This window comes from Panulirus ornatus, chromosome 8 (genome assembly GCF_036320965.1).
Source record: "Panulirus ornatus isolate Po-2019 chromosome 8, ASM3632096v1, whole genome shotgun sequence".
Lineage (NCBI taxonomy): Eukaryota > Metazoa > Arthropoda > Malacostraca > Decapoda > Palinuridae > Panulirus > Panulirus ornatus.
In genome coordinates, this window is record NC_092231.1 from 14817376 (window position 1) to 14837508 (window position 20133).

General features: G+C 39.8%; 1 protein-coding gene across 3 annotated transcripts in view; it reads left to right on the top strand.

Annotated features, from left to right (window-relative positions):
* The window catches only part of LOC139749842 (C2 domain-containing protein 5), a 222235-nt gene extending 205033 nt beyond the window's left edge, over nucleotides 1-17202 (top strand). For all 3 annotated transcript variants that reach the window (XM_071664154.1, XM_071664157.1, XM_071664156.1), the window contains exon 21: nucleotides 10636-17202. In XM_071664154.1, coding sequence (XP_071520255.1) covers nucleotides 10636-10725 — 90 coding nt within the window. In that variant the 3' untranslated portion in view covers nucleotides 10726-17202. The remainder of the gene's footprint in view (nucleotides 1-10635) is intronic.
* The last annotated feature ends 2931 nt before the right edge of the window (nucleotides 17203-20133 follow it).

Below are 20133 nucleotides of genomic sequence, written 5' to 3' on the forward strand. Positions count from 1 at the left end.
TAAATAAATGAGTAAATATATATGTATATGAAGCCGGGGGTAGTGATGCTGTTACCTGTGGGATGGGGCAGTGCCAGGAATGGATGAAGGCTAGTAAGTATGAATATGTACATATGTATATATGTATATGTATGTATATGTGCATGTATGGGCATTTATTTATATGTATGTGTATTTGAATGGATGGGTCATTCTTCGCCCACATTACCTGCATGTCAAAGAAGGCAACTGTGGATGGGGGGACCTGAAAACTCTCTCCTTCTTGTGTTTCAACTTTTAAAAGTGGAAACAGAAGAAGGAGTCAGTCAGGGAGTGTTCATCCTCCTTGAAGGCTCAGATTGGGGTGTCTGAATGTGTGTGGATGTAACCAAGATGAGAAGAAAGGAGAGATAGATAGTATGTTTTAAGAAAGAAACCTGGATGTCCTGGCTCTGAGTGAAACTAAGCTCAAAGGTAAAGGGGAAGAGTAAAATCAGGGGTTGGTGAGAGGACAAGAGCTAAGGAAGGAGTAGCACTACTCCTGAAGCAGGAGTTGTGGGAGTGAGTGATAGAGTTAAGGAAGTAAATTCTAGATTGATGTGGGTAAAACTGAAAGTGGATGGTGAGAGATGGTTATGCATCTGGTTATGAGAGGAAAGTTCATGAGAGGCAAGTGTTTTGGGAGCAGCTGAGTGAGTATGTCACTAGTTTTGGTGCATGAGATGGGGTATTAGTGATGGATGATTTAAATGCAAAGGTGAGTAATGTGGCAGTTGAGAGTATAAATGTTGCACTTGAGGTATTCAGTGTTGTAATTGGAAATGGTGAAGACATTGTGGATTTGTGTGCTGTAAAAAGACTTGTGATTGGGAATACCTGATTTAAAAAGAGAGATATACACAAGTATATGTATTTTAGTAGGAGAAATCGTCAAAGGGCATTATTAGATTATGTATTAATTGATAGACGTGTAAAAGAGAGACTTGGATGTAGATGTGCTGAGAGGGGCAGTTGGTGGGATGTCTGATCACTATCTTGTGAAGGTGAAGAAGATTTGTGGAGGTTTTCAAATAAGAGGAGAAAATATAGGGGAGAAAAGAGTGGTGGGAGTAAGTGAGCTTGTAAAGGAGACTTGTGTGAAGAAATACCTGGAATGATTGAGTGTAGAATGGCAAAAGGTGAGAGTAAATGAAGTGAGGGGAGTGGGTGAGGAATGGGTTGTATTTAGGGAAGCAATGATGGCATGTGTAAGGGATGCATGTGGTATGAGAAGGGTGGGAGATGGGCAGAATGGAAAGTGTAGTGAGTGGTGGGATGAAGTAAAATTATAAATGAAAGAGAAAGATAGGTTTGGGCAGTACTTACAAGGAGGGAAGGCAAATGATTGGAAGATTTTTAAGAGGAAGCAGCAGGAGGTCAAGAAGAAGCTGCAACGTTTGAAAAGGAGGGCAAATGAGAGTTGGGTTCAGAGTATCATTAAACTTTAGGGAGAATAAACAGATGTTTTGGAAGGATATAAATGATGTGCAAAAGACAAGAGAACAAATGGGGACATTGGTGAAGGGGGCAAGCAGGGAAGTGATAACAGTTAGTGATGGAGTGAGGAGATGGAGTGAGTATTTTGAAGGATTGTTGAATATGTTTGATGATAGAGTGGCAGATATAAGTTGTTTTGATCAGTGTGGCATGTGAAGTGAGAGAGTCAAGGAGAGTGGTTTGGTGAAGAGAGAAGAGGTGGTGAAAGCTTTACAGAAGATGAAACCCAGCAAGGTGGTGGGAGTGGATGGTAATGCAGTTGAAGTGCCAGAGGATTGGTAGAACACATTTATAGTGCCGTTGCACAAAGGCACAGGAGATAAATGTGTGTTCAAACTACAGAAGCATAAGTTTGTTAAGTATACCTGGAATATTGTATGGAAGGGTATTGATTGAGATGGTGAAGGCATGTACAGAGTATCAGATCTGGGAGGAGCAGTGTGGTTTCAGAGGTGGGAGAGGATGTGTGGATCAGGTTTTTACTTTGAAGAATAAATATGAGAAATACTTAGAAAAACAAATTGATTTGTATGTAGCATTTATGGATTTGGAGAAGGCATATGATAGGATTGATAGAGATGCTTTAAGGAAGGTCTTAAGGAAAAATGAAGCTTTGTGGAAGGTCTTAAGGAAAAATGGAGTGGGAGGTAAGCTGCTAGGAGCAGTGAAAAGTAGTTATCAAGGGTGTAAGGCATGTATTTGAGTAGGAAGAGGGAGAGTGATTAGTTCCCAGTGAAGGTTGGTCTGCGGCAAGGGGTGTGATGTCACCATGGTTGTTTAATTTGTTTATGTATAGGGTGTTTAGGGAAGTAAATACAAGAGTTTTGGAGAGGGGCAGAGATTTAGTCTGTTGGGGATGAGAGGATCTGTGAAGTGGGTGAATTGTTGTTCACTGGTGGCTGATTTGCATGAGAAACTGCAGAAGTTGGCGACTGAGTTTGGAATAATGTATGAAAGGAGAAAATTGAAAGTAAATGTGAATAAGAGGACGGTTATTAGGTTCAGCAGGGTTGAGGGACACATTAGTTGGGATGTAAGTTTGAATGGAGAAAAATTGTAGGAAGTGAATGGAAGCATGGAAGCGGAAGTGAGTCACAGGGTAGCTTAGAGGGCGAAGGTTCTGGGAGCGATGAAGAATGTGTGGTAAGAGAAAACGTTATCTTAGGGAGCAAAAATGGGTATATTTGAAGGAATAGTAGTTCCAACAATATTATATATGTCTGCGAGGCATGGGCTATAGATAGGGCTGTACGGAGGAGGGTGGATGTATTGGAAATTAAATGTTTGAGGACAATATGTGGTGTGAGGTGGTTTGATTGAGTAAGTTATGAAAGGGTAAGAGAAATGTGTGGTAATAAAAAAAGTGTGGTTGAGAGAGCAGAAGAGGGTGTGTTGAAATGGTTTGGACATATGAAGACAGTGAGTGAGGAAAGGTCGACAGAGAGGATATATGTGCCAGAGATTGGGGGGACAAGAAGTGGGAGACCAAATTGGAGGTGGAAGGATGGAGTGAAAAAGATTTTTTGTAATCGGGGTCTGAACATGCAGGAGGGTGAGAAGCATGCAAGGAATAGAGTGAATTGGAATGATGTGGTATACTAGGGTCAACGTGCTGTCAGTGGACTGAACCAGGGCATGTGAAACGTCTGGAGTAAACCATGTAAAGGTCCGTGGGGGCCTGGATGTGGATAGGGAGTTGTGTCGATGCATTACGCATGACAGCTAGAGACTGCGTGTGAATGAATTCGGCCTTTCTTGTCTGTTTTCTTGGTGCAACCTCATTGATGCAGGTGGTAGCGATACTGTTTCCTGTGGGGTGGTAATGGATGAAGGCGCGCGAGTATATGCACGTGTATATATGTATATGGCTGTGTATGTGTATGTATATGTTGATATGTATATGTATATGGGTGTGTATGTATATATGTGTATATGAGTGGATGGGTCTTTCTTTATCTGTTTCCTGGCACTCTCTCGCTGACACAGGGAACAGCGATCAAGTATGAAAAAATATATGTATATTCATATTTTTATACTTGATTGATGTTTTCCATATTGCATCTCTCTAGCATGGTAGACAGATAGAAGGAAGTTTAAAAAGCTTGTCTCCAAATTCCTTGATGGTTTGAATGAATGTCTTGAGTCTTGAATGGGGTTTTCAATCTTCAGAAGGTCATGGATGTACAAGTTTTCTTAGAAAGAGAAATGAAGCCTTACATGTCACATAAAAGGAATTATTGGTCCCATGTTTATTTATCATGGATTATGGTGCAGTGTCTAAAGATTGGTTGAATGCATGTATAGTGCCATTGTATAAAGGCAAGGGGGATAAAGGTGAGTCTTCAAGCTACAGAGGTATAAGTTTGTTGAGTGTACCTGGTAATTTGTGTCATTCCAGACGTGGTAGAGGATGTGTGGATTAGGTGTTTGCAGTGAAGAATGTGTGTGAGAATTAATTAGGGAAATGGATGGATTTGTATGGGGCATTTATGGATCTGGAGAAAGCATATGACAGAGTTGATAGAAATTCCTTGTGTAAGGTCTTGAAAATAAACAGGTTGGGAGAAAAGCTGCTAGAAGCATTGAGAAGTTTTTATCAAGGGTGAAAGACATGTGTACAAGTATGAACAGAGGAGAATGAATGGTTCCAAGCAAAGTGAATGAGTGAGTGAGGTAAATGCCAGAGTCTTGGAGACAGAGCAAATATGCCATATGCAGGGGATGAGAAGACCTGGGAAGTGAGTCAGTTCTTATTTTTATTAAGGGTGAAAGGCATGTGTACAAGCAGGAAGAGAGGAGAATGAATGGTTCCAAGCAAAGGTTGGCCTGTGGCAGGGATGTGTGATATCATCATGGTTATTTAATTTGTTTATGGATGGGATGGTGAGTGAGGTAAATGCAAGAGTCTTGGAGACAGAGCAATATGCCATATGCAGGGGATGAGAAGACCTGAGAAGTGAGTCAGTTCTTGTTTTATGACGATATAGTATTGGTGGCAGGTTCAAATGTGAAATTGCAAATGTTAATGACGATGTTTGGAAGAGTGTGTGTAAGGAGGAGGTTGACAGTAAATGTGAATAAAAGCAAGGTTATTATTTTAGCAGAGCTGAAGGATAGGTTATTTGGGATGTAAGTCTGAACAGTGAAAAACTGGAGGAAGTAAAGTAGGTTAGATACTTGGAAGTGGACATGGCAGCAAATGGAACAATGGAAGCGGAAGTAAGTCTTAGGGTGGATGAGGGAATGAAGGTTATGCGAGCATTGAAGAATGTGTGGAAAGAGAGAACGTTATCTATTCCTTGCATGCCTCTCACCCTCCTGTAAGTTTAGGCCCTGATTGCTCAAAATCTTTTTCCCTCCGTCCTTCCACCTCCAATTTGGTTTCCACTTCTTGTTCCCTCCACCTCTGACACATATATCCTCTTTGTCAACCATTCCTCACTTATTCTCTCCATATGTCCAAACCATTTCAACACCCTGTTCTGCTCTCTCAACCACAATCTCTTTATTTCCCCACATCTCTCTAACCCTTTCATTATTTACTCGATCAAATCACCGCACACCACATATTGTCCTTAAACATTTCATTGCCATACAACCCTCTCCATAGCCCATGCCTTGCAACCATATAACACTATTGGAACTACTATTCCTTCAAACATACCCATTTGTGCTTTCCAAGATAACATTTTCTCCTTCCAAATATTCTTCAATGCTTCGAGAACATTCGCTCCCTCCCCCACCCTGTGACTCACTTCCACTTCCAAGGTTCCATTCACTGCTAAGTCCACTTCCAGATATCTAAAACACTTCACCTCCTCCAATTTTTCTCCATTCAAACTTACATCCCACTTTACTTGTCCCTCAACCTTATTGAACTTAATAACCTTGCTCTTATTCACATTTATTCTTAACTTTCTCCGTTCACCTACTTTTCCAAACTCAGTCACCAACTTCTGCAATTTCCCACCAGAATCAGCCACTAAAGCTGTATCATCAGCGAACAACAACTAACTCACTTCCCAGGCCGTCTCATCCCTAACAGACTGCATACTTGCCCCTGTCTCCAAAACTCTTGCATTTACCTCCCTTCCCACCCCATCCATATGCAAATTTAACAACCATGGTGACATCACACACCCTTGCCACAGACCAAAATTCGCTGAGAACCAACCACTCTCCTCTCTTCCTGCTTGTGCACATGCCTTACATCCTTGGTAAATACTTTTGACTGCTTCCAGCAACTTAACTCCCACACCATATACTCTTAAGACCTTCCACAAAGCAAATCTATCAATCCTATTATATGCCTTCTCCAGATCCATAAATGCCACATACAAATCCAACTGTTTTTCTAAGTATTTCTTGTCCTCTCACTAACCCCTGACTTTACTCCTAAGACTTTTCCAAACCATTCTTTCCCTTTACCCTTGAGCTTCATTTCATTCAGAGTCAGAACATCCAGGTTTCTTTCCTCAAACATACTACCTATCTCTCTTTTCTTCTCATCTTGATTACTTCCACACACATTCAGACACCCCAATCTGAGCCTTTGAGGAGGATGAGCACTCCCAGCTTGACTCCTTCTTCTGTTTCCCCTTTTAGAAATTGAAATACAGGGAGGGGAGGGTTTTCGGCCCCCTGCTTCCTCCCCCTTTAGTCGCCTTCTACAACACACGGAGAATACAGGGGAAGTATTCTTTATCCCCTATAATTCAGAAATTGTAATATACTTATCCTCATTTTGTGTAGGGGATATGTTTTGTAAAAACCTTGCACAAAGAAAATGGATGTGTGCATCAGCTTCTTGGCCATCTCTGGCAAATTCTTCCTTTACCTTCACATTATGTAGCTTCTTATGATGAATAATTTTACCTAGCCATCCTTTACTTGTTTGAAATGGCTCTAACTCAGCTACATTGTCTCCTTTACATGTATGCTCATAATCTTCAGAGCTTTAGACCTGAGCTGAAGATTACTAAGGTTGTCTTTCTTCTTTGTCCCATGCTTTATATAAAGTATAACAAGAGCATTTTCTCCATATTTTCCATTTGTGGAGTTCTAACTCTTGTGGTCACCTTGGCAGATGATGGAGTAGAGTGAACCACAGCATTTTGGATTTACTCTGCACTCCTCATTATGTTGCAGATTTAGATTCACCCATGTAAGCACACCCAAGCTCTAACTCTCACTTACCAGCATCAGTGCATCATAAGATTTCTTGCTTTGTATCTAAGGTCAGAGAGGTTCTCTTCCATTTAACTGCTGGTTCTGGGGTAGGAGAAGATGTTCCTGGACATTTGAATGCCATATTAACAAACACATATACAGTAGGTTGCAGGAAAATAACACTGTAAGATATACCGAAGTCATACAAATAGCACAGATCTACACACAATTCAGTTGTAACTGCAAGACTGATCCACTGGTGGGAACATGGTGCACTGTGCTCAAGACTGACTCTTACTTCACACGCCAACCCTCATTGAAGTTTTGGAGTACTCTCTACCATGTTGATGCTCCCTCACCAGCATTAGCATGTTATAAGATTTCTAGCCTTGTTTCTAAGATCAGAGAGGTTCTTTTGTGTTTAACTGTTGATTCTAGGGTAGGAGAAGATGTTGCTGGATGTTTGGATGACATAGAAACAAACACAGTGGGTTGCAGGAAAATCACATTATTACATATACCCAAATTGCACAAGTAACACAGATCTGCACACAATGGTGGTAACTGTGAGAATGAACCACTGGTGGGAACATGATGCGCTGCACCCAGGACCCATGATTACTTCACATGCCAACCTTTACTGAAGCTTTGTTTTCAAATTATGGATAATAGGGCTTTTACTGTCCTTCATGTATGAGGCTTTGGCAGATCAATTTCCGTATTAGAACTAATTGAAAAGTACAAGTCTGTTTCTCCAGACTTCCTGTTGAAAAGGAGTTTGCAGTACATGGGCTTATGCCCTATCAAGGTCAGTTTTCATGATACAAAAATTTTTATAGGGAGAGATACATCGTTAGAGCCTTTCAGTGAGGGAGCCTTCTCAGGTGGATCTTTTTGCTACCAAAGTGATTGCCCTGACTCAGCATTTGACATGGGGCAGTAGCAGTGAATGCCCTGATCATGGATTGGAACTGTTTGAACCAAATTTACCATACCTCCCAGTAAATTCCCTAGGATGAGTTTGCTCAACTACAGTTTTAGGGTTTGGTGATACTAGTACCCTGAAAGTGGGAGAGGTTTTTTTTGACATTAGGAACTGAAGTTCCTCACTTCAAAAAATCATGATTCTTCAAGTTTTCTTGGATCACCTTAACCTGGAGGTCAGGAGCTTAATTCTGAAGTGTTTCATTTTGGAATATGCATACATATATGAATTTCCTCATGCGCTTTTACAGTCTGAAACTAGATCTTGTAACAAATGACCTTCATAATGTTCATATTTCTGCACAAGGACAGTGCTTGTCAGTTTGGAAACCTTTTCAATTGTTCCCTGAAGACCAAGATTTCTCTGTAATTACAGAAACTCTCTCTCTCTTTAGAGTTCTTTTATAGCCTTTTTCACAATAAAAACAGAGCTAGTAATGATGTTGTCCCCTGTATGGTTACTTTTCAGGAACCACTGATTTTTACCTTTAGGGTAGTCTTTTCAAACCATTCTTGAGGAGCCCTGCTGCCTCCCCATTGCAGTGTAAGGAGGAACTGTCTATGGTCCTGGATTTGTGACAGATAGAGAAGTTTTCTAGCAGTTGAGCATATTATCATCTACAGCTGAGAAATTCATTTATACATATATATTTATATGGCCTTGGCACTGAGGAGAGAAGTCAAGGAAATGCATGAAATGCCTAGATGTAAGAACCTTATTCTCTACAATGACATGTCTTAAGATCATTCGAATCTTAGGTTCTTGACAAACATCCTCTTTTGATTGTGCCAAGGAGGGCTTCTCTAAGAGAACTTCATGCCTTATGTCCAGTTAATCTCAGAGAGACTTCATTGGGGTCAGAATCTATCAAGAGATACTTCGTTTTGTTCATTCATGAGGCTGGAAGTCCCTCTCAGTGAAGAACATCTTACACTGACACCAACCTGCCCTTTGTTAGAGCCCTTGATGTTTGGAAGGTAGCCTCCATTTTGGCCTTTCTGAAGAACCCTGGAATAGTTAACAAGAGAGGCCTATGGTATTCAGCTAACACTTTATCTAAAAAGTACCCTCTAGACATCAAGGAACCTAATCTGAGTGACATTTGGCATGCCACTTTCAAGGTAGAGGATCATTGATGTTGTGCAGGAAGTTTTCCTTTAACCCTCCTCCATGCTTGTATGCTCTCAAAGCTCCCAGAACAAACTAACACTGGAGAGAAAGTTGAGTTTTGAAGAATTAAAAACTTTCTGAGTTAGTGTCACTCAAGCAATTTTCCAGGCTCTTCTCTCTTGCCATGTACCTTTTCCTCCCTTCAGAAAACTTTACTTTTACTTGATGGTAACTACCAATGGGATGATGTCCGTGTTGTGAGAATTATGAGGTGGGCAGCATGACTGTTGCAGTAGCCAGTAGGTTGATGATATCATAACTGAGTGGGAACTACAGATTGGCAGAAGGGTAAACCCAGACTGAGCTTGAGATGAGACATTTACCTCATCAGAAGGTAGGAGGTTCGAGGTTTCTAACCTCCATGGATTTTAGAGATTTCCTCAAAGCTCACAGGACTCTGCCCAGGTGGGAGGGAAAAGTTTTTCGTGTTCAAAACTTCCTTTTTTGACATTAACAGGTCAAGCTGAAAAAACACCATGCTCACTTCACTGCATATATACTTTTGTTAATCAAGGAATTTCTAGGTTCATGCCATATGTGGTGGATTTTGTCAGTATGGTAGACATTTGTTCTCCATATGTTTTCCATCTGAAGTAATTGGTAGTAGTTGGTGGGCAGCCAATGGCCAGGGAGGTATATTTCCCGTACTTCCAGCCTGGGTTAGTGACAACTGCATTGTGAGCCAGCACTTCAATGGTTGTCAAGTTGCACTCCTCTGATCCAGGTAGCTGTCTTATCTTTCAGTCTAACCCACACATGGACTACTGGCATTCTATTCACAAACATACAATCTCTCCTTGTAACACATAACACTTAACAATACCTAACTCACACAACTCATTTTTTGGAACTCGATTTCCCTGTGGTAAGCACTGTGCTAGCCCTGCCTTTTGGCAAAATGGGAGGAACAATAGATAGAAATAGTAGGTAGAAACATGTAGGTAGGAGTATTAGGTAGAAACATTAGGTAGATGTAGTAGGTATGAACATTAGGTAGAAGCAGTTAGTAGGAACATTAGGTAGGAGTCTCTGAAAACAGTGGCCTGATAAGGATAAGGCACTAAATGCTAAGAAGCGGCACTGGAGTTCACTAGTTATGGCAACTATGTTGCTGTGGCAATCTTTTTGAAGGAGTTCTGAAGGAAACAGATGTCAGACATGTAGATAGATAGATAGGTTGAACTAAGAATTTACCTAGACAGTGATCATGAATGGCGATAGGGCCACTGTTCTTGATTACACGTAAAAAATTTTTATACTTTTGTGGTCAAGTGAATATTGGACATGGATTAAAAGAACCAGTGTAATTACATACGTATTTGTGTGATGCAGGAACAATGTTGATCTTTCTGTATTATTAAACTTGTTTTGAGACTTTTGTATCCTGTTAGGATTCATAATTTCCTCATTCTGTTCCAATTATACATCATTCTAATACATCTTTTATGGTAAGTTTTTTTTAACTTAACACTATGTTATGGCCTGTGGATGTTCTGCCTTTACATTTTTCAAAGACTTATGTTGACATCATCAAAATGGTTTAAAACTGTGAGTGGTATGATCAAGTTATGTCTTACTCTTCTCTCTTTTTGTTCACCTTGTGTAGAGTCAGAAAAGTCTCTTAAGATGAGCCCAATTTTTTATTAACATGGTGGAGATTCATACAACACTTTTCTGTAATATTCTGATGTATAACATACACTTTGCTTTGTGATTAAAAACATACCTCTGAATGAGGTCTTTTGAATGTTCTTAATTACAGTGTGTTAACAATAGTTATTTTTGTATTTTTCCAGGGTCAATGTTTGATTAATGTTGGTGGTGATGTAGTACAGGTACAGTACAATGCAGGATCCTCCCTGCATGATGGCTCTGCAGAGGAGTGACAGTTCAAGAACCTTGACTTGGTACAAATGCATTTTACTTATGAAATATCTTTCTTTACACAGCTTCATTAGTAAATCCAATTAGAATCTCTAAAGATGGAAACATTTGTGATGGAGCTTTCATAAAACAAAAGCTTCCATCCTTTGGTAAGATTTACCAAGCATCTTTATAACTGATATTGATATGAATGATCATGAAAACTGTTATAAAACTCCCCTGTGTTGTTTATGGTGAGTCTGATATATAAATTTCAGAGTATATAGTCTCTGCAGGTGTGATATAACTTTCAGAATATATGGTCTTGCAGATATAGTTATTTTGAACTACTATGCTGTTATGAAATGTAGATATCTTCCTTTTATTGTTCATGTGCCAATGATATGTACAGTTGTAAACTTTTTATATTTTACAGTTTTTTGTATTTATGAATTGTATTGGTACTTTGAATATAGATACACTGAGAAATTTAGTTCTTGAGTTATCTTTAGAGATAAAGTATGTAAATAGATAAATGATTACATACATACAGTATACTCTTACAGAGGAAGAAAAGTTACTTCTATCCAAGGAGAGAGTGTTATCTTTCACACTAAATTCACTGTTTTTAAATACATGCCAAATATGTCCTCAATCATGTCCTTGGAGATTTAAGGCTTGGCACGGGTATAATCAGTTGAGTTGACATGCTCCTGACTTAGCAAATAACCCTTTAAAACAAATGGAATTTGATCGAACAACATTTATACAGTAGACTAGCACTGGGTAGCTGAGAGTTCATAAAGTTTTTATAGCCTAAAAATAAAAGGAAAAAAAAAGGAAAGAGGGAGAGGGGAGGAACCTTGCTATTTCATTAACAAAGGGGAAATCCCTTCTAGTAGTCAGAATATATTTTCTGTTTGCAGTTACCCAATTTCAGCAAGTGCCTGAAATGGAATTGAAAGTAAGGAGCAACAGAGAATGAGGAATTCATTGAGAAAGGAAAACAACTTCATTCCAATGCAGTGATACTCATTTAAATGAAAATAACAAAACACCAGATAATTACCAGATAATTCCACCATAGAGATATTAGATGCAGCTTATGATAAAATAATTGAGAATGTTACAAAAAGAAGAATGTTTGAAGGATATGCTCATATTAGGAAGAGCACTTAGAGGATTTGCTCTTATTAGAAAAGGAAGAACATTTAAAGGATGTATTCCAATGCCATTATCTATGACACCCAGATTTTTAGAAGAATATGTTTTGGAGGATGCAGGAGAATAGTAAAGAAGGAAGAAGAAACAGGGGGTCTGTCGATCACTGAGGAAGAGTAAAAGGACATACCTTGTCGAAGCACAGGAAGACTTTGATATGCGTAGATTCTCAAGGATGATTCAGACTCTGGCAGACCTCATTGACCTGCTGTTTATTTAGGGTAGGGCATGTTTTTTCTTTTTATGTTAGATTAGTTGTCACATTCACATACAAGTTAGGAAATGAGAGTAACTCATTCAGTGTGATAGGTTCTTCCATAAGATTAGGTTACAGCATATTGTTTTACGATTCACTTGAAGAGCCATCTAAATCAAATTTCAGGGCCCTAATGCAGGACAATCACTCATCCTCTGGAATGCATTTACTTAATTTCTGTATTACTCAGTATGAAATTTTATTTATATGATAGTTTAAAACGTATGACAATTTTTGTAATCACAAGAAAATCTCAGGAAAAGTTGTAGGTGTCAGTCATTCAACATCTCGTATAAACAGCCAAAGAAACTAAATTTTCCACATTAGAGAAACTTGTCTACATTCTGTGAGCCACAAAGTGAGAAAATTTGAGAACAAAGAAAAATTAAATTTTCAACAATTTATGATGGAGAATGATTGATACGGAGTAAGGATGAATTTTTCTCCATACTAATGATATCCAATACAGAATTTTCATTATTAAGCGGCAATGAAAGTAGAAGTCAGACAAACTCTTTCCTTATAGATAAGAGGCCAATATGATAATACATGTAGTGACAAAAGAGCATTTTCGTGATGATAGTGTTTAATTTGAAAATTTTTAAACTCTGCCTCCAAATAGTGGGACTGCATATTACACAAAACACTGAGATAGAAAATGGAAGATGGTCCACAACTTAAATCCTTGGCAACACCAATCTGCAAAAGTCACGTTTTATACGCAGTACAAAAATTGATTGAACTTATCACTAGGCCCATCCTTTCCAGAATACTTTTTTTTTTATGATGAAGACACTAAATATTTCCTCCTCAGTTGTCTTTTACTTATCTAGCATAGACAGACACACTATATTGCATCACTTCTTGATTTTTTGTCCTGCCCAGTGGGCATGATTAGCTTCATTAAACCTGTAGGAACTGCCATGGAAAGGGACCTAGGGAGGTAAGATCAACCAATGTAACATCAACACCTCGACTTCAACAGTTTGATTTGCATCATTTCAGTCTTGCAACATTTTAGAATTAAGGTGCATTGTATCGACTTTCAACATGTTTGCTTTGACCTGCAACAAATCTGAAAGAAAAATATACCTTTTTGTCTTTAATGTCTGAAGGAATATTTTCTTTAAGCAGTAAAATATATCGTCATACTTTGAAGTATCTATGTACTGGTACTTATGCATATTTGAGTGATGCCATGACATGAGACTATTCTATTCATATTCCACTAACTGGCAAAGTACATTAATTTGTGTATACTGCTGCCCCATTATTTACCACAACCATAGTAAGCTAGGCAGCACAGTATGTCTGGAAGGAATGTTAAAGACACTCAGGGAAGAACAGGACATGAGGCCATCACTCTTAACATTAAACTAGATGTGCTTAGAACGTTTCATGCTGGTCAGAAACTTATGGTTATAGCGAAGTCTGTTAGTCTTGCTCATTTTACTACTTTTATATATTTGATGTACAGTATTTGATCATTTCCTTTGATGAATGAATTATGCCAGAATATTTTAAGGTAGTTGTGGACTTATGCATACTTTGATGATGTTGGGGTGTACTGTTATATGATCCCTGACTCATCAGCTTGCAAAATATCTTCATATTCTACCTGCTGGCAGTGAGCTTATAAAGTCAACAAAATATTTGTGCTCCAGTGTGTCCTCTTGCTAAAGTTATCTCATGTTTACCAGGTACTTCATGTGTATTTAGAGAAAATTAATGAGGGAGATTTCACATCTCAGGATGTGTTTAGTGTGAATAAGACTGGCTTATTTTAGAAAAGAATGCCACCAAGACATTAATTAATAAGGTTAATGGCTGTCAAAGTCATTTGATACTTCTGCTTAGGGGAATTTTAAGCATAAGCAAGCCCTTGCTAGTGATTCATTCAAAACCTCTCAGGGTTATGTAAATTTTGCATTATCTGTGATTTGACAACATTTGCATTCATATAATTCAGGTATGATAAAGACTCCACTCCTCAAGCTATTATCACCACTCTCTTTGGTTAGTATCCATAAAATTTTGTCTGCATTACCTATGATATGGGAACAGTTGCTGAATCAGGTAATTTTGGGGTTGGCTTAGACAAGAAGTCAGGAAGACCTCCCTTTACATACCAGTAACCCCCACTCCATTAACATCTAAAGCCCTCATTTTTTTGTAAATATCCATCATCCTTTTAACACCTACACAGTTATTTTTTCTTTTCCCAAAATATTTGAGGATTTTTTACCCTATACAGATGTTTTCATACATATGGGATGAGAGATAAATAGCATAAAAGTAATCTTAGCCTTGTCATACCCACAAAGGGCTACTGCTTCACTGCTATCAGAGATATGACTGGACAGTGTTGCTGTCATGTCTGTCCTATTTTTGTACATGACATGTAGATGGACTGATTTATACCATTACAAGCAAATTAATATATAAATTTAAATATACTGTATTTGTACCTTCATCAGTAATATTTGTACAAAGGCAAAGGGGATAAAGGTGAGTGTTTAAACTACAGAGACTTAAGTTTGTTGAGTATTCCTGGGAAATTATATGGGATGGTATTGATTGAGAGGGTGAGGGCATGTACAGAGCATCAGATTGGGGAAGAGCAGTGTGGTCTCAGAAGTGGTAGAGGAAGAATTTATATGAGAAATACTTAGAAAAACAGATGGATTTGTATGTAGCATTTATGGATCAAGAGAAGGCATATGACAAGGTTGATAGAGATGCTTTGTGGAAGGTTTTAAGAGTGTGGGAGGTAAGTTCCTAGAAGCAGTGAAAAGTTTTTACCAAGGATGTATGGCATGTTTACGAGTAGGAAGAGAGGAGAGTGATTGATTCCCAGTGAATGTTGGTTTGCAGCAGGAGTATGTGATGGCCCCGTGGTTGTTTGATTTGTTTATTGATGGGGTGGCTAAGAAGGTAAATGCAAGAGTTTTGGGGAGAGGGGCAAGTATGCAGTCTGTTGGGGATGAGAGGGCTTGGGAAGTGAGTCAGTTGTTGTTTGCTGATGATACAACCTAGTGGCTGATTCGAGAAACTGCATTAGTTGGTGATTGAGTTTGGAAAAGTGTCAAAGAAGAAAGTTGAGAGTAAATGTGAAGAAGAGCAAGGTAATTATTAGGTTCAGTAGGGTTGAGGGACAAGTTAATTGGGATGTAAGTTTGAATGGAGAAAAATTGGAGGAAGTAAAGTGTTTTAAATATGTAGGAGTAGATTTAGCAGCGGATTGAAGCGGAAGTGGGGGAGAGGGTGAAGGTAATGGAAGTGATGAAGAATGTGTGGAAGGAGAGAAAGTTATCTCAGAGAGCAAAAATGGGTGTGTTTGAAGGAATAGTAGTTCCAACAATGTTATATGGTTGTAAGGCATGGGCTGTAGATAGGGGTTGTACAGAGGAGGGTGGATGTGTTGGAAACGAAATGGTTGAGGACATTATGTGGTGTGAGGTGGTTTGATGGAGTAAGTAATGAAAGGATGAGAGAGATGTGTGGAAATAGAGTGTGGTTGAGAGAGCAGAAGAGGGTGTGTTGAAATGGTTTGGACGTATGGAGAGAACGAGTAAGGAAAGATTGACAAAGAGGATATATGTGTCAAAGGTGGAGGGAACAAGGAAAAGCAGATCAAATTGGAGGTGGAATGATGAAGTGAAAAAGATTCTGAGCAATCAGGGCCTGAACATACAGCAGGATGAGAGGTGTGCAAGGAATAGTGTGAATTGGAACAATGTAGTATACCAGGGTTGACGTGCTGTCAATGGACTGAACCAGGACATGTGAAGGGTCTGGGGTAAACCATAAAAAGGTCTGTAGGTGGATAGGGAGCTGTGGTTTCAGTGCATTACATATGGCAGCTAGAGACTGAGTGTGAATGAATGTGGCTTTTTTGTCTGTTTTCTGGCACTACCCTGCTGATAAGGGAAACAGCGATTATGTATGATAAAAATAAATTAGAAAATATTTTTTTTTTTTTTTTTTACATATTCACCACTACCCACGTTAGCTAGGTAGCGTGAAAAACAGAGAACTGAGTCTTAGAGGGAATATCCTCACTTGGCCCCTTTCTCTGTTCCTTTTTTGGAAAATTAAAAAACGGGAGAGGAGGATTTCCATTCCCCTGCTCCCTCCCCTTTCAGTTGCCTTCTATAACACGAAGGGAATACATGGGAATTATTCTTTCTTCCCTATCCCACGGATGATATATATATATATATATATATATATATATATATATATAATGAGAGTTGGGGTGAGAGAGTATCATTAAATTTTAGGGAGAATAAAAAGATGTTCTGGAAGGAGGTAAATAAAGTGAGTAAGACAAGGGAGCAAATGGGAACTTCAGTGAAGGACGCAAATGGGGAGGTGATAACAAGTAGTGGTGATGTGAGAAGGAGATGGAGTGAGTATTTTGAAGGTTTGTTGAATGTGTTTGATGATAGAGTGGCAGATATAGGGTGTTTTGGTCGAGGTGGTGTGCAAAGTGAGAGGGTTAGGGAAAATGATTTGGTAAACAGAGAAGAGGTAGTAAAAGCTTTGCGGAAGATGAAAGCCGGCAAGGCAGCAGGTTTGGATGGTATTGCAGTGGAATTCATTAAAAAAGGGGGTAACTGTATTGTTGACTGGTTGGTAAGGTTATTTAATGTATGTATGACTCATGGTGAGGTGCCTGAGGATTGGCGGAATGCGTGCATAGTGCCATTGTACAAAGGCAAAGGGGATAAGAGTGAGTGCTCAAATTACAGAGGTATAAGTTTGTTGAGTATTCCTGGTAAATTATATGGGAGGGTATTGATTGAGAGGGTGAAGGCATGTACAGAGCATCAGATTGGTGAAGAGCAGTGTGGTTTCAGAAGTGGTAGAGGATGTGTGGATCAGGAGTTTGCTTTGAAGAATGTATGTGAGAAATACTTAGAAAAGCAAATGGATTTGTATGTAGCATTTATGGATCTGGAGAAGGCATATGATAGAGTTGATAGAGATGCTCTGTGGAAGGTATTAAGAATATATGGTGTGGGAGGCAAGTTGTTAGAAGCAGTGAAAAGTTTTTATCGAGGATGTAAGGCATGTGTACGTGTAGGAAGAGAGGAAAGTGATTGGTTCTCAGTGAATGTAGGTTTGCGGCAGGGGTGTGTGATGTCTCCATGGTTGTTTAATTTGTTTATGGATGGGGTTGTTAGGGAGGTGAATGCAAGAGTTTTGGAAAGAGGGGCAAGTATGAAGTCTGTTGGGGATGAGAGAGCTTGGGAAGTGAGTCAGTTGTTGTTCGCTGATGATACAGCGCTGGTGGCTGATTCATGTGAGAAACTGCAGAAGCTGGTGACTGAGTTTGGTAAAGTGTGTGAAAGAAGAAAGTTAAGAGTAAATGTGAATAAGAGCAAGGTTATTAGGTACAGTAGGGTTGAGGGTCAAGTCAATTGGGAGGTGAGTTTGAATGGAGAAAAACTGGAGGAAGTGAAATGTTTTAGATATCTGGGAGTGGATCTGGCAGCGGATGGAACCATGGAAGCGGAAGTGGATCATAGGGTGGGGGAGGGGGAGAAAATTCTGGGAGCCTTGAAGAATGTGTGGAAGTCGAGAACATTATCTCGGAAAGCAAAAATGGGTATGTTTGAAGGAATAGTGGTTGGTTGCGAGGCGTGGGCTATGGATAGAGTGGTGCGCAGGAGGATGGATGTGCTGGAAATGAGATATTTGAGGACAATGTGTGGTGTGAGGTGGTTTGATCGAGTAAGTAACGTAAGGGTAAGAGAGATGTGTGGAAATAAAAAGAGCGTGGTTGAGAGAGCAGAAGAGGGTGTTTTGAAATGGTTTGGGCACATGGAGAGAATGAGTGAGGAAAGATTGACGAAGAGGATATATGTGTCAGAGGTGGAGGGAACGAGGAGAAGAGGGAGACCAAATTGGAGGTGGAAAGATGGAGTGAAAAAGATTTTGTGTGATCGGGGCCTGAACATGCAGGAGGGTGAAAGGAGGGCAAGGAATAGAGTGAATTGGAGTGATGTGGTATACCGGGGTTGACGTGCTGTCAGTGGATTGAATCAGGGCATGTGAAGCGTCTGGGGTAAACCATGGAAAGCTGTGTAGGTATGTATATTTGCGTGTGTGGACGTATGTATATACATGTGTATGGGGGTGGGTTGGGCCATTTCTTTCGTCTGTTTCCTTGCGCTACCTCGCAAACGCGGGAGACAGCGACAAAGAAAAAAAAAAAAAAATATATATATATATCATACAAAGCTCCAACAGCCAGGATCGAACCTGGGACCCCTTGTGCAAGAGGCAGGCATGCTAACCGCTAGGCTAAGGGACTGTATAATAGGAAACAACTATTCGAAATACTAAGTACTCGAATACCCTTCGTCTCACAATGGTGAGCAACGGGGTCTATCGGTTGTTTCCGAACAGAACACATAGCCAGCTGATAGCGTTTTACCGAACCTGACTGTACAACGCGGAGTTATATGAATACGAATAAAGTGTATATGAACGCGCACCTTCATAGAACATACAAAGCTCCAACAGCCAGGATCGAACCTGGGACCCCTTGTGCAAGAGGCAGGCATGCTAACCGCTAGGCTAAGGGACTGTATAATAGGAAACAACTATTCGAAATACTAAGTACTCGAATACCCTTCGTCTCACAATGGTGAGCAACGGGGTCTATCGGTTGTTTCCGAACAGAACACATAGCCAGCTGATAGCGTTTTACCGAACCTGACTGTACAACGCGGAGTTATATGAATACGAATAAAGTGTATATGAACGCACACCTTCATAGAACATACAAAGAACATATAAATATATACAAATATATATATATATATATATATATATATATATATATATATATATATATATATATATATATATATTTTTTGTCGCTGTCTCCCGCGTTTGCGAGGTAGCGCAAGGAAACAGACGAAAGAAATGGCCCAACCCACCCCCATACACATGTATATACATACGTCCACACACGCAAATATACATACCTACACAGCTTTCCATGGTTTACCCCAGACGCTTCACATGCCCTGATTCAATCCACTGACAGCACGTCAACCCCGGTATACCACATCGATCCAATTCACTCTATTCCTTGCCCTCCTTTCACCCTCCTGCATGTTCAGGCCCCGATCACACAAAATCTTTTTCACTCCATCTTTCCACCTCCAATTTGGTCTCCCACTTCTCGTTCCCTCCACCTCCGACACATATATCCTCTTCGTCAATCTTTCCTCACTCATTCTCTCCATGTGCCCAAACCATTTCAAAACACCCTCTTCTGCTCTCTCAACCACGCTCTTTTTATTTCCACATATCTCTCTTACCCTTACGTTACTTACTCGATCAAACCACCTCACACCACACATTGTCCTCAAACATCTCATTTCCAGCACATCCATCCTCCTGCACACCACTCTATCCATAGCCCACGCCTCGCAACCATACAACATTGTTGGAACCACTATTCCTTCAAACATACCCATTTTTGCTTTCCGAGATAATGTTCTCGACTTACACACATTCTTTAAGGCTCCCAGGATTTTCGCCCCCTCCCCCACCCTATGATCCACTTCCGCTTCCATGGTTCCATCCGCTGCCAGATCCACTCCCAGATATCTAAAACACTTTACTTCCTCCAGTTTTTCTCCATTCAAACTTACCTCCCAATTGACTTGACCCTCAACCCTACTGTACCTAATAACCTTGCTCTTATTCACATTTACTCTTAACTTTCTTCTTTCACACACTTTACCAAACTCAGTCACCAGCTTCTGCAGTTTCTCACATGAATCAGCCACCAGCGCTGTATCATCAGCGAACAACAACTGACTCACTTCCCAAGCTCTCTCATCCACAACAGACTTCATACTTGCCCCTCTTTCCAAAACTCTTGCATTCACCTCCCTAACCACCCCATCCATAAACAAATTAAACAACC